Raw genomic sequence first — 15635 nt, forward strand, 5'->3', positions numbered from 1 at the left:
GTTGCACTTCGAGGTTTGGGGGACACCACTCTTTGTGTCCCGGGTGAAACAACGCAGACTTATTTTACCGTAGTTTTTTTACGTAACAAATGTATTGTTTTAACCAAACTATACACTTTTATTAAACCTAACCAATGAGTTTTGTAGCGTAAATTAACCTAAAAACTAAGTAAACCTATTTTTTGTTGATATGCATGTAATAAGTAACAAACTCTATTTTTCCATTTCCTCTGAACTCGTGACCAAGCAGCTGTATTTGACCAGTTGAGGCTAAGAATGTGTTTCTGCCTCCCATGCACTCCATCAATGACTTTGGAGCTGAACACAGGCACCACTTGTGCACCGACAAGGACAAACCGCGCTCACTAAAAATACATTTCCTGACTTGTCGGATCAAACACAATGGAAATCAATGAACACCTTTAAATAAGATATTGCCTGAAAGCATCAAGCTCACATCCTCAACTGCTTTCACCTTTTCTGAAACCATGATGCACTTCTTCAAACAACTCTGTTTCCATTCCCCAAAACACTCACAGCCTGCTCCAGCTCATAATCCCTCAGGCGAGTTTTGATTGTTACTTAAATCGTTGTGCTCCTTCCCCCATGAAAGGAATCAAAAACCCTTGGCTCTGTAATGAGCTAGATTGTGTGAACTCCTTGGCGGCGGCACACAAGTTGATATTCCCCCCCATGCTGGCCAGGGACATTGACAGCCGCTCTTTGTCCCATAAACATCTCGGCCCCTGACGCCTGCTTTTAGCTACCGTAGATTGAATCCAACTTCAAAATGAACTCATGAGGCTATGGGTGGAAAGATAATTGCCTTCCACCCTCAGGAGGTTGTCTGGCAGTTTTGCAGATGATGCAAGAGCATCCATGTGTAACATTCAAGCGCCAGGATTAGCGAGGCCTATGCCCTGACCAATGGGCTATCCTGATCCTAACTTATCCAGGTCAATGCCTATTCTTCATAAATAATAATTACGCAGCCACACAGTCGATCTGATCAGCTGTGACGAATCACTTTCCAATACGTACCTATACCTCTTCTGGTCTCGCGTGTTTTTTCTTTTGCCGCTGTGTTTTTCACTTCAGGGCCACCGTAGCTTCTGCACCTTCTTTCAGCTTTTCCTCGCTGAAGTGTTTCTGTGCAGTGACATTCTTTGTCTGCAGGACACTGGCGCTCAGCCAAGAGCTTCTGCTGGGCCCGCACCAGCCGTTTAATTGAAACAGTGTCAAGAATTTTCTTTTGGCACGAAAGCTCGACCAGAAAGGCCGGCGGACCTGATAAAAAGGGATTAGGAGGAACGCGTTGCGGGGAATATTATGTTGAGTGTGACGCGCCGGCTTGTGGAGGAATTAGTAAAGCCCTGACCCATCCTGGGGGGGTCAGACAAACCAATGATTAACGGAGTGGTCAAAGGCTACACTTAAAACCCATTTCACAACAAGAGCTGTGGAATATTAAACACCGGTCCGCCTCGGCACCACGAGTGGTACAATAACCCACCTCGCTCACCTGCAGTCCGACCCAGTACTGTCTGCAGAGATCATCACAAGTAACTCTCAACAGCACACATCTAGAATTCATGTCATTGTTCTGTCATAGTTAGATTGTTTTTTTTGTACTTTTGCATCAGGTTGAGTCTAGAAAATACAATTTGCTAAATACCAAATTGCAATGGTTGAACTGAACGAAATACAAATAAATGGCCACATCTTCTTTACGAGGAGAAATATAATAATATATATATTATAATTTATTTACAGTGTTCCGTTGCCCCTAAGCAGTTACAAATATATTAATGCAGCTTAACAGTTTTTCACAATTGCTTAAAAAACTATTTTGGAAACTATAGGGCCCTCTTTGTCGAAGCTCTACACACAACACCCCAAAACATATATACGGAAATGGTCGTCCATTTCTTGCAAAAGCAAACACCTTATTCAAAACTAAATAAACTCTTCTGAAAATGATATTTTTGCATCAAAACTTTACACACAAACCGCAAATATATAACTCCCTCCTCATGCCAACTGCACACTGATGTGCTACTGTAAGTATAAAAGACTATTATCTAGAGGCTTTGACATTTTTATTCAGAGCATTCTGTAAAAATAGACTGTGAACACGTATGCAACGTGTTCATTCTACTCTCATAACAGTATCAGACTTTAACTGAAGATGGCATGAACGTAGTTACTGTATTGTGCTAAACAAAATACAGTATATTGCCGTTACAGTCCTCTAACTCTCTCCATTGATGATCAAACATGAATACTATCTACCGTACTTTCCGGACTATAGAGCGCACCGGTATATAGGCCGCGCCAGCGGATCTTTAAAAGAAAAAAAGAATGCGTACACAGATGAGCCACACTGGTCTATAAGCCGCAGGTGTCCCCGTTGAACAGCAAGATGCTTTTAACAGTACTAAAGTTGTCTTCTTCTATGAACATCATAACATGTCGCTAGCTTCTAAGCTAATTTTAACATTACGGCCAATGGGGAAATGCTAACCGCGATTAGCATTAGCGAATATATAATATATCTTTGTACATCTTTTCATGCAGACATACTTGCATTACAGACTAAGGTCTCTCACGGCTACCAAACAAAAAGCAATGAGGCAATAACTGTTGTTGCTCATAGCTCTGAATAGCTGTTGTGCTAGCAGCAACTGGCCAAGCCAGTTAGCTGTAAATTAGTTAGCATTTCCCCATTGGCCGTAATGTTAAAATTAGCTTAGAAGCTAGCGCGTCGGACATGTACTGTTAAAAGCATCTTGCCATTCAACCTTTTTTGTTAGCAGTCCTAGTGAGAGGTAGGTCAAAGGTACTTTATCCATATTGTAGCGACCCTGTCAGTAACAGCTGGTAGCAGAGGGGTTGCTGGTAGCAACTGTTCTGTCGGGAGCTAGTAAATGTTGTGTTAGACCGGAACCGGACATTGCGGTTGTTGTTGTTGTGGCGGAGAAAAGCTACGGAAAAATCCGTATATAAATCGCACCGGACTATAAGCCGACGCCTCAAAGCGTGGGGTAAAAAGTAGCGGCTTATAGTCCGAAAAGTACGGTATAGTGCTCAAGCTCTGATTCCAAAGTAGTTTAATTGGTCACAGGTGTGTTCCCTGTGCATTCTGGGTGCAGTTGATTGCTAATTGAGTGTGTGCTACTTCAGTGGCAGTGTTTAGCATGTGACACACGCAGGCTTTTCGTTTTGAACGGCGTCTCTAACGTGGATGACCGTGCGTTGTAGAACCTGGTCAATTCCATTTCATACTTTCAGCAGCAAATAATGCAGTTTTTTGTCCCCTACATTTATTTCACACAGTTACTGGACAAACTAAATTTGATTAGCTTTTGAAATGCAACAAAAAATAGTTTCTACTAAACTCCTGATGGATTGTAAAATAGTAATTAGTGCCTCGGGACTGACGGGATGAATCTTGGAGGGGAAAGTGAAAAAAACACTTGATACGTAAATGATATGTAGAAATGTAATATATATATATGCCAGGATCTATTTAGTACAGTGTTTTTTTTGTTACTTGTACTTGAGTTATTTTATATTGTGTTGTTGGTACCAAAACATCTGAACACTAACACGTAGTTACAGTCTTTCTTTAACTGAATCAAACAGAAAATATCCTTCATTTTCATGGAATCACTCAAAATGAAGATTTTTGACACAACTTCATTTTGCTCGTTAATTCAGGTCATAAATAATACCAGCCTGACTTCCAACAGAGCAGCTTGTCCACAATTCTTCCACTGCTCATTTCAGTGGATGGACCCATCACTGAATGGATTCCCTGAGACGACGTGTTACACTGAAGTGAAACGTGGCTTGAAGACCATTTTAGTGTAAACCCACATGGCCGTGACTCCATTTCAGTTTTACATGCACAGCGGGCTGCTTCAAGGTGGATTAAGGCTTGCCGCTGTGAAACTAAAGTTATTCTCAGCCCCATCACGGCCCTGTCCTCAATACCAAAGCACTTTATAAATAGGCAACCGAATAGGGCACTGTGACATCTGAGCCGTGTGTCGTGCAGTCACGCTGAGTCTTTCATTGAGAGGCTCCTTAAAGATAATCACAGAGAGCATTTTACAGTGATGTTACTGAGTCATGTGATTTTTGCAGCTCTCCATGGGCCAAATATTGCGGTTTATAACCACTCGTTTCTAACACCATATTTACTTTAAAGCTAATTTTCCAGCTGTCCCTGTTCTCTGCAGGTGTGTGACCAGCTTGGCATTCGCTTCATCGGTCTCAGAAGTGAGTGAGCGGAGAAGAAAATCTGCTGTATTCAAACTGCCCTCCAGTGGAGACATCGTGTACCGCACCCACGCTGCTCTCTGTCCCAGCTCACCCTTCGCGTCCAGTCGGTGTGTGTGTCTTACTGTTGACCACCTCCACCACCACTGCAGTCGGTGAGCAGAGGACATGTGTACGACGGAGAACAGGTGAGTATTTATGGTCTCTATCTAAACGGTCTGATTTCCTTGTGTGGCTCTGCCGTGTCAGCTGCCCTCTTGAGATAAAGTAACTGTTAACACTGGATGGTGTCTCTTTCAGCGGCTTCTTTCTCTCACTGCGGATGAACTCCTTCCTCCGTGCCGCACCACAGTGCCGTGGCTGTGTGGGTGTGTGTGGGTGGGGAGGGTCAGCTGGTGTTGTGAATCAGGCCGCTGAGGTGTCGAGACACGGCTTCTTCACAACACCAGGGTTCCTCCCCACCGCTTCCTGCTAAGATGTACGGCACAAGTCAAAGTTGTAAGTAACTGCTATCTGCAAAGTGTTGTAGCAGTAGGAAGTGGATCCTGTTTCTGTGTATCATTTCTAGTGTGACGAAGGATTTTCCGTGTGTCATAACTTTGCGTAAAAATGTTTGTGCTCATTTGAGGCCATTGCAAATTCATTTCTTGGTCAAGTTTATCTTCTGTCTTTATAAATACCAATGATGTCACACACAATGTCACAGACGCTCAGTGTTTCTTTCACCTCCCTTTCTTAAAATACGTGTCAGCATCTTGGAGAACCAAGAGTGAGACAGACTGATGGAAAAGATGATTCTAGAAACAGGCCTAATGGTTAAGGCACATGCCACGTCACCATTTTATAAGAGCTGATTCGAGATTACATTACTTGTTGAGATGTTTTGCAACATTTGTATTGAACAATGTTGACGGTGAAATGCATAGTAAATCATATGCATTTGGCTGAATAGGGCTTTGTCTTGGAAGAGTGCTCTAGCATCAGACAATGGTTGGATTCTGTCCATATATAGCGACAGCTGGCAGCACCACATCCGTCTGTACAGCTTCGTCCAACTCGATTTTCAGTCTTGGCTCTGAAATCCCTTTTCCTACAGAAGCGTCTTTAGTGCTGTCAGTGTTTGAGCGGTAAATAAACGTCTTGTGACTGAAGGAACAATATCTGTGTCTTTGTGTCATTATTAACTCGCATCAAGGAACCTTTGTGACACTTTCTATAATTAAAAAGAGTACACCATTGTTGCGTTGTACAGCTTTTACTAGATAGATAGATCTTTTACAGATGCAGATAAATAAAAGCTTGGCAACACAGAAAAATGGATGAAAGGAAGAGAAACGCACAGTGAAAATACAAAACCATTCTTGTGTCATTGACAGCTCACATGTAGCTGGAATGTTTTAGGGGTTCATTTAATTATGAAATGAAACATCACACGCTGGTCTTATTCATTTGGGAGACTTCATTCAGGTAGGAGATGAATAACTTGGTTCCCTCGATGTAGTTGTACCTAAGAGAAAAAAGTAAAAAAAAGATGAGGGTTAAGCAGAATTTTGGACAAGACAATCTGCTGCATTGATGGAGACATTCAGTGAAAACAGCATATATAGAACAACCTGCAAGTCTCATTTATATCATATTCTATAAACGTCCGTAGTCAGGTTCATAGCGATGCCATTATAGTCCCTGTTCGGCTTTTGTTGTTTTTGCATGTCTACCTTTAATTATATTCATTCCCTATCATCTTGCAGTCATAACGGTGAATATTAGGTGATGGGATTATTTCATTTCATGCGGATGATGAAGAGAAGATAAAGACACGTGAGCCCTGGAGGTCCACATGCCTGCATCTTACCTACTGATAAGATCACACCTTCTCTCCTGCAGCTTGTGCTCATATTAACACTCCCGACAGACCCAACAGGCAAGATTAACGAATAAAGGTTCAATATAAAACTTGCTGTAAAAATGAAATAAAAAAAGGAAATATGTGTGAAACCTGCTCATTTTCTCATTCTGAGAGTGCAGCCCGTCGTCAAAGCCACCAATGGGCATCATGATGATGCTTTTCCCCGTCACATCCTGGAAGGTTCTGGCGATAGGAATGGTCCCACCCTCACGTATCAGATCAGGATCCATGTCAAAAACTGGGCAAAGTAGGACATTTTATATTATAGTGTGATGGACATGACTCAGTTATCTACCACAGATTAAAACAAAGCAAAGGACTGAAATCAAACGATAGAGGCATATAACACGAAATATAAAAGCAATGTAAGAGTCATAAAAGAGAAGCCAAAAGCAGTAATAAATGGGAACACCAGAAAAGCACCTCCATAAGAATTTGGTGGTGATGGTGTGTTCTGTACCTCTCTTTACAGCAGCCTTCCCAGCGTCATAGAGAGGATGCTGAGTGTCAGCCAGCCAAGGCTTCGCCCCTATCACCATTGTGACCTTCAGCTTATTGGGACTCTTTCGCTTGGCAAACACCGAGTGAAGGTAATCTGTTACCTAAAGCATCAAACCAACAAGATAAGAGCACAAGTACTTTCTGAGAAAAAAATATTAGCTTGTTCTAAAAAAACAGAATTATTTGGCTGTTTATTTTTTTAAAGCAGAGAATTCACATCCTGTTTTACCTGTTTCTTGACCATAGCAGGGTCCATGTTGGGAACTTGTCGAATGGAGAACTTAGCGGTAACCTTAGCAGGGATGACGGTCTTTGTGCCAGGGTCGGAGAAAGCCCCCTCGATGCCATGGATGGTGACGGTGGGGTAGCGCCACAAGTGGGCCAACAAGTCCACCTGCAGGAAACAAACACTGACCATCACGCATCTCGTTGTGTCCACCTTGCCTTTAACGCAGATTATTTCTACCACTTTCGATATTCTGACCTTATTGGTGTACATGAGCTGGCTGACACCGATCTTGGTCTTGTAGTTGTCCAAGTCAAATTGGATGTCCTGATACATTCTCCATTCCTCATCAGAGAGGGGAGCCACAGCCTCCCTGATCCCTGGAATCAGGATCTTACCACTAGGGCTGATCAGTGTGTCTAACACGAAAAGATACAAAAGAAGAGTTTTGTTGTGATTTTAACCCTCATCCTTCCAACATATAAAGACCACTGACTGGGAACCCCAAGAAGAAACTACTGTAAGATACAACCGCCATTGCAAAATGTTAACTTATTTCTTCTCAAAATATTCGTCATGTAAAAACAACATGTCGAGGGGTTTAAAACATTTAAATATCTTACCTGACTTACCTGTAGTCGTAATTTAGTATTATAATATATTTGTGCATATTCATGCCTGAGAATCTTGTAATGCGATATCAGACACCCCTAAAGTGGACCATACCATTCTTAACCTCGACGTTAGGTCAACGTCTCTCCCGCTGTAGGTGAATGTAAGTTGCACACTTTGTTGGTGACTACCAACTACAAAAGATGTTGTGTGGTCCGTGCCCCATTGGCTGGTGTAGTAGGTTTGATTCATCATCATCTACAGAGTGGTGACATTACGTTAAACTCGATGTATGTCTTCAGTAGGAGCCACTGGGCTTTGATCTGAGTGCCACAGACAGGGTCAGGAAGTCAGAAAGTATTGAGAGCCGGGCTAACATCATTGTTTTTTCTGTTATTTCAAGGTATTTGTTGACAATAGGAAATATAAAAAGCAATGCTCGTCTTATCCTGCCTTCCTGGTCAGGTCTTCCTAAAGAGATGATGCAAGTCATGAGATTTACCGTTTTAGATAAAGGTTCAAAAATAGAATTCAAATGTTTTGCCCTGCGGGTACCTGGCATAATGTCGAGGCTTGGTCCAGTGTCTTATCTTCTTGTGAGTGAATGTGCACTCCCTAAAAAATACACTCACCAAGAATGCCAATGAGGTCAGTCATCGGTTCAATCACGGTGCCTCCGAATGTAAGTCCTGTTTAGGTCCTTGGACCTAAAAATGCACCATGAAAAAGCTGAATGACACACATGTGACCAAAGAATTAAGAAATATTTATCTGAAACTAAACGTTTCAGTTTGGATTTGTGTTTTTGTGTTTTGTGTGTGTGTGTGTGTGTGTGTGTGTGTGTGTGTGTGTGTGTGTGTGTGTGTGTGTGTGTGTGTGTGTGTGTGTGGAATGCTACACAACCTCAGCAAAGAAGTAACAGTTGCCTCTGGTGCCGTAGGTGAGGGCGGGCCGTCTGCTGAGCCAGCCGCAGTCTGAGATGACGATGGAATCCACGTCAGAGAAGAAGGTGTCCCTCTGTGCCACGACCATGGTGTCCAGGCCGATAGAGCCCGTCTCCTCCATGCCCTCGATGACGAACTTCACATTTACCGGCAGCTCCTGGTAGACAGACGGGACAGACAGTGCTACTCCGTCACGAGCTGTTGGAGGAGAATCTCATCTGCAAACTCCGGTTCTTCAGAGTGGAGCTACTACTGACCAGCAGGGGGCGACTCCTCTGGTTGCAAAAAGAAGTCCGATTGTATAGAAGTCTATGAGAGAATGACTCTACTTCTCATTTGATTTATTGTTGATATATTGTGTAAACATGAGTTTATGGTCTCAATCTCTAGTTTCAAGTATTCTTCAATACAGCATGATGTTTATTTAGTACATGATGGTCCATTTAGAGTCAATAGACCATAAAGCAGAGTATGCTTTAGGGCGGGCTTAATGTGATTGACAGGTTGCTGCTGCTACCAGAGCTGTATACGGAGTCTCCATGTCACTCCTTCGCATTCCAAATATGGTAACTTCTGTTCATTGGCTGCATAAAAAAAAAAACACGGCGACGGCCGTAATCCAAGATGACGACGGCAAAATCGCCGAAGTAGAGGCTTCAAAACGTCGGTCCACAAACAAATGAGTGACTTCACGATGACTACGTCCACTTCTTACATACATCTATGTCTGCAACAGATTTTATTTTTCACAATGCCTTTTTAAAAATGGAATGGTGTTTCAGCAGGGTTTGCAGACCTAACATCCCGAGCCATTAGCCACGTGTGAAACTAGTCGACACACACACACACAGTTCCTCTCTCCTTAATGCATCCAGCATCTGGCTGAGGCCTTTTGATGTGCATATTCAACTCTGTGTGTTGTTGTTTTTTTCACGAGATAAAATGGCAGCGAGGATGGTGGGAACAGGCTGCAGTGACTTTGCAAAAAAAACGCAGTGACTTTGCAAGTCGGTCTGGCCAAAGTTCAGCTCTTCTCTCTCACAAGCCTGAGGACATGCAGTTCATCCAGTAACTCTTTCTGTGACGGCCATGTCTATAATGCCTTATGAACATACTTATGTGTTATAACTTGCTTATAGCACTGTATAGTTATAGATGTGTCATAAATATCCATGATACAACAATAATCATAATACTTAAGCATTGTCATTGACCGATTTGTTTTTGCAAGGATCATAGTATATTTCCATAGTTGTTATATATCATAATCATTTTATAATGGATTATAATCAGTTATAATCCTTTGCAATTTGATTATAAATTAAGATTTGTGGTTATTGTTTCCTTTAAGTAAAAACTTCACATTACTTAAAGCTAACAATGACCACTTAAGAGTATCTCAAAATCACATTATATTGCATAAAACTGTGATTTAATACATTATGAAAATATTATAAACACATTTGAACAATGTCAATATTAAAACACAGTGGAACTCTGCAAAAAAATGTGCGTTGCTTGAAGCAGATTCAACGCATCATAGAATGTGTTAGCGTTCTCGCTCGTCTATCTTGCCTCTCTCTATTTCCCCTCTCTCAATTTACAGCGCTTTCAACTGAAGACAATTTGCAAAGGAGCGCTCTAATCTGTCCTTTGGTCTCACTTGAGGTCACATTGCCTCTGCAGCTCCCACCCCAATCACACATTTGATTCTGTTATCTGTGGAATGCAAAACGAACCCGATACAACGGCGGTTTTGTGGACTTTCTCTCACCATACTAAGGGCCCGGTACGCCCCCACGGCATGGATCCAGGCTAAAACTGGGGCCTTGTTGTCCGACGCTCCTCTTCCATACAGGTTACCTGCATGCACAGGAATCATGATGTAAGTATGGGTGTGCTTTAAGACTTGTGCTCACGTGAAGTACAGAATGTGACAACAAGCAGTGAAATTGATTACGGAAAAGCTGCTTATATACACTGTGAATATAAAAATGTTTGTAATACTGTTTTGTTGCGTGGATGATTTTTCCTGTTTAGTTATGGATGTAACACACTGTTTGCATTACACATTTAACCAACATCTGACATTAAGTTATTGAATTTATCGAGTCTAATCCAACCACTTGTTGTCACGTGACTGAAGTTCCAGACGTAGGTCACATGATGACAACAGAACAATTTCTTTGACAACTGGGGGAAACTATCCACTGCTGACACAAAGGAAGGTCTGTCGTGGTTGCTTGTGTATGCATTGGTTTTGAAAAGTAGCACAGCAGCCACTACAAAGGACCCGACTGCATCAAGCCAAACACTGCCATCCACTGGCCAGCCGTTGTAAGTGCAACACAAATTCCTCAAAAGCAAGATGGCTGCCGGATGGCCAGAAAGGCTGAGCAGCTCAGGAACACCTTGCCAGTCCCTCTTCAGCAGATGACTCTTGCAGGTGAATGAATGCCAGTAGATGAGTATGCCTGTGACGTTTATCGTTCATGACATGATGCTGTGACTTCTGTGGGTTTGTTGAATGTTTGTTTGCACAGCATGAGTTGGTCATGGTGTGCTTAATTACAGGCTGTTACCATTGATGTCGGTCAGGTTGTAGGGGTCCGTCGCCCAGCCGTCCTCCAGCTTGGCCGGCTGGACGTCCACATGGCCGTAGACGCACACCGTGTGTTTGCTTGGGTCGCTGCCAAACAGAGCTGTCACGACTTTAGGCAACGCTAACGTCTGCCCGTCGGGGAGCTGCGGATGATGTAAAGGCGAGTTAGCATCAGCATGAACTGCTGCAGTGTCCCTCAATCATTGGGATTTTCACTTTTCTCAAGTGCAACAAGTGTTTCAACAGTTGTATACCACCTAACCAGTTCTCCATTAGCTACACAATCAACTCAATCTGTGTGTATGCTTCTCAAATATCAGGAAAGTAAAAGCCGTGCATTTCAAATATGTCCAACAGTAAAAGCACTTACTATGCAGAGTGGCCCTTTCAGAATATTATAGATTTTATTATTGGATTATATTGTTGATGCATTAATGTGTTCATCACTTTAATGTTGATACTGGTGAAGGTGGGGCTAATGAAGGTGAATTACTCTCTCTAGGCTATATGCCACCGGGTGGTTTAGTCTGTAATAATACGTCATAACTTATTAGTTGGTTTTATTTTGTATTAATAATCTGAATCGGTAAAGTAACTAACTCTACAAAAATACATTTAGTGCAGTAAAAAATGTGTTGAATAGAAGTATAAAGTAGCAAATCAGTCATTTCTTTTAAATCAAGCTTTATTTTATTATTCATTTTACGAAATTATTTTATTTATTTCTTTGTTTATTTTTGATGTCTCGATTGGTTTTATCATTTCATATGCTGTCGTGATTCATCAGGGTTTGGCCTTGTTGGGCCTCACTGTTGAGCTTGCTGCTGTTGTTTCATTGCTTTGCTTTTGCTGCTTTGTCTGTCAAAGCACTTTGTAAACTCTATTTTCAAAAGGTGCTTAATAAATAACGTTATTATTCTCAAATTGAAACGCGAAAGGAGAAGTAATTCAAAATTGTACTTGAGTTCAGTACTGAGTAAATGTACTTAGATTCCACCGCTGAGTAAAGGAGAACTTCTCACAGGATTTTTAAGATGTCTAGTTAATTCAGAAAAACAGGGCAGACATGTTTTCCTGAAGAACGCATTAAGCTTCCATAAAGAGAAGTGCTGCTGCTCAGTTTATTTGTCTCGAAGGGTCATCAGCTACTGTTTTTACTCTTCACTTAGACAATACACTGCATGAAATAAAATCATAAAATGTGTAATGAGTTTTGGAAGCAGCTTTCATGTGTCTTCGCCCGTAATGAGGAGGTAGATCTAGTCCTGACCGCTCCGCTTCCTTTTTGAAGTTACCAGCTTGTTTACCCGCTGTCGCCCTCCCGATGAGCCAAGCTCGCTGTTTGAAATACAAACTATTTACCAACCAGTTAGGGCAACGACTACATTGCAAAGCTCTAATATCTCACGAAGGCGTCGAGTCGGCCCTGTCACTGACTTCTTGCTCTCCGATGTCCACCAGTTCGACAGTCCCTCCCATGAGCCTCAGCTTCTGAGCCACCACCTCCATCATGCGGTGCAGGTCTGGTCTCTTCAAGACGTTGCTGGAGTCGCTTTCGATTGCAACCCAGTCCCGCAGAGCCTGAAGCACACACGCATGCAGACAGATCATTCAAAACATCAGCGGGGAGCCGAATCCTTCTGCCATCTTGTGAGAAATACGACTGTACTGCTGCACACTACGAGGGTCCGATGACTGAAATGTATTCTTGATTCAGTTTCAATCAAGCAATCTAAGATCTAAACAAAACAAGAGGCAGTATGTACAGTATGTGCCCCTTTGTTGCATTTAATACTGCCACCTTTTGGCTGAGAGGGGCCAATGACTCAACTGCACTGACAACTGATTCAAATTCTGCTTTAATATAAGCAAATGAAAGGGGACAAATCATGAAAAACTTACCTTTTCAGTGCTCCGGCACATACATTTGGGTATATAAAGTATACCAACCCACAAACTGTGAAATATGACAAGTATACCAATCATACAGCTGTATTCAGGCAGACAAAGAATGGGTTTTAAAGTGTGTAAACATGGTTTAAACTCTCTCCTGGAGTATCTTGAGACAAGCTGAATGTGTTTAAGCCGCCATATTAGTGAAATGTTGTAAAGATGATCATGTTCTGTTCATCTTCGTAAAAACACAGAATTGTCCACCCAGCTTTATTTTTCTATTTGACCATGTTAACCTTTGTGAGGACAATAGCGGAAAAAAGGTTTTCTATTGAAAATAAAATGACAGAAAAGTATTCATGTTGGAAATGAAAAGCCCTTTCATCTTTTAGTTCACTTTACTCATTAATGTTGCTTAAGTAAGAAGTACAATCCACTCTAAAAGTCAGGTCAGTTATATTTGTCTCACACATGAGTGTGTTTGACATCAATGCGGTGTCATTTTCAGTCACATGTCTGGTTGCTCTGTGGGACTAACTATCTCTAGTGCGTGGACTCTGAAAGTTCAGGGCTTGGACTCTTCAACATATTGCTTAAGGAAGAAGAAGAATTCTGTTGTACCTCCACATATTCCTCTTGATGGCTGTCAATGTACTGCGCAAGCTCCGTGTACTGGAAGGCATGGACAGTAGAGATGACCAGCAGTATGGAGGGCAGGACTGGAAGATGCATCTGTTGGGAGAGTCGGAAAGTGAATTATTGAGACAGAGCAGATGGCTGTATTACATCATCAGAGTATATCGTACAACAGAATACTCTCCAGTAAGGTAAACACATCCAGAGCTGCAGACACATTATGTCATGAGTCCAGATTCCCCCAATGCAAACACAAAGATAAGAGACGACATGCCACTGAACATTTGATCTCTCTACTTGACATTAGGGCTACAACTAACCACTTTATTTAATTGTATTCATTTTCAAATCATTTTTTTTGTTTAAATAAAAAATGAAATGCTAGAAAACAAAGATTCTCAGAGTTCCAGGGTTATGTCTAAAACCCAATGATATTCGGTTTACAAGCAACCCAGCAGATCTAGATTTAAGGACACTCAGTCTGAATAGTCAAAATTCCAAAGTAAAAGTACGCTCACTGGATGGCCTTCTGTCTTACCTTGTCCCTGCTGGAGGTGTGTGTGTGTGTGTGTGTGTGTGTGTGTGTGTGTGTGTGTGTGTGTGTGACAGTCTACTGCAGGCAGACGGTGGCCCCCGTATCGACGCCTGCACATTTATATACCCTCCCTTTGGTGTCGCACTCCTGCCGGGGCCCCGGAGGTCAAACTTTTCCTGACACCATGCCAAGACTGCTGACAAATTAATCCAATTTTTCCGCTGACAGGCACAAGAATTACACTCGATCTATTGATCCTGCTCCAAGAATGCACAGTGGGGTTCAGCAGGGGCAAACGCAGCGAGGTGAAATGAACAAATTCCAGTTGTTTGTGGTTTGGAATCTCCACGCAACCCCCACCCCACCCCCACAGTGTCCCATTGTGCTGCACTTGACGTTGAGCTTACCTGTCAGCATTGCTAAATTAGGTCTGAAAATGTTTAATCCCATCACCTCTTCATGTTCATTGGATAAATTGCCCCTGGTCAAAAACTTCCTGTCTCTTTCCATGTGTCCCAGTGTGAGACAGGACTAGAGCCTGCGGATTTGTCACAGTCGTGTGATAATAAAAGGTAAATGGGGGGGGTCAAAAACCCAAAGGTCGCAACTTGGTCTTCAATTTTGTGTGCATGTTTGCTTTGAGTTTGCTTTGTTTGAGTTTGTGTTCGCCTGGATTCAGTATTCCAATTTCTAAGCAATTTAGCTTTTCATCTTAGCAGTTGTGTACGTAACTACAGGGTATAATGCATAACTTATTCCTACTTATGTTTTACTCAGCCAACCACTTCTATGTCCCCTCTGATGGAACTACCATGCTAACGTGGCTCCTCAGGTAGCGGTTATTTTTAGACCACTATACCGAAAATATAGATTTTATTGACAATGCATGGAATAGAAGACTTGCCTCCACTCAACAAGTGAGTTTCAATAGAAGACCTAAATGCAGGTCATAATAAAGAGGGGGTGGACTAAATGAAACTCAATGAAATTCAATTAAAATTTTTGTACAGCCCAACATTTGGCTCAGAGGGCTTTACAATCTGTGTACATGCGACATCCTCTGACCTTTGACCCTCACATCGGAACAGGAAAAACTCCCCCAAAAAACCTTTCACGGGGAGAAAAGATGAAGAAACCTTAGGGCGAGCAACAGAGGAGGGATCTCTCTCCCAGGATGGACAGAAGTGCAATAGATGTCATGTGTACAGAATGAACAGCATAACAGAGTTACAACACATTCAATGCATATGACAGAACCAAGGCAGGAGGCAAGACCAGGGTCCAGGTATCACCAAGGAAGAAGCAAAGTCAGTAATGTGCGTTAATGGTTTCGGTAATAGAAATAGTAATGTGAGTAATAATAAACATGATATTAGCAGTTGGTGTCAGCAGGGCCATGGCGGGAGGAAGGACAAGGGTCCAGATAGAACCACGATCCATGGAAACCTGCGATTATACAATTAATACACAAATCAAACGATACAAATGAAGAAGCA

General features: G+C 42.1%; 1 protein-coding gene across 1 annotated transcript; it reads right to left on the bottom strand.

Moving 5' to 3' along the window:
* Positions 1-5601: 5601 nt before the first annotated feature.
* Positions 5602-13700, bottom strand: cndp1 (carnosine dipeptidase 1; the record flags this gene model as incomplete). The annotated part of the gene is given in 12 exon segments (XM_079275977.1): positions 5602-5791; positions 6281-6428; positions 6651-6792; positions 6921-7085; positions 7176-7336; positions 8162-8209; positions 8212-8236; positions 8433-8630; positions 10248-10336; positions 11056-11218; positions 12513-12656; positions 13590-13700. Coding segments are annotated over 12 exon segments (1473 nt in total). The 3' UTR covers positions 5602-5712.
* Positions 13701-15635: the final 1935 nt, after the last annotated feature.

The sequence above is a fragment of the Melanostigma gelatinosum genome, assembly GCF_949748355.1.
Source record: "Melanostigma gelatinosum genome assembly, chromosome: 9".
NCBI classification, from domain to species: domain Eukaryota; kingdom Metazoa; phylum Chordata; class Actinopteri; order Perciformes; family Zoarcidae; genus Melanostigma; species Melanostigma gelatinosum.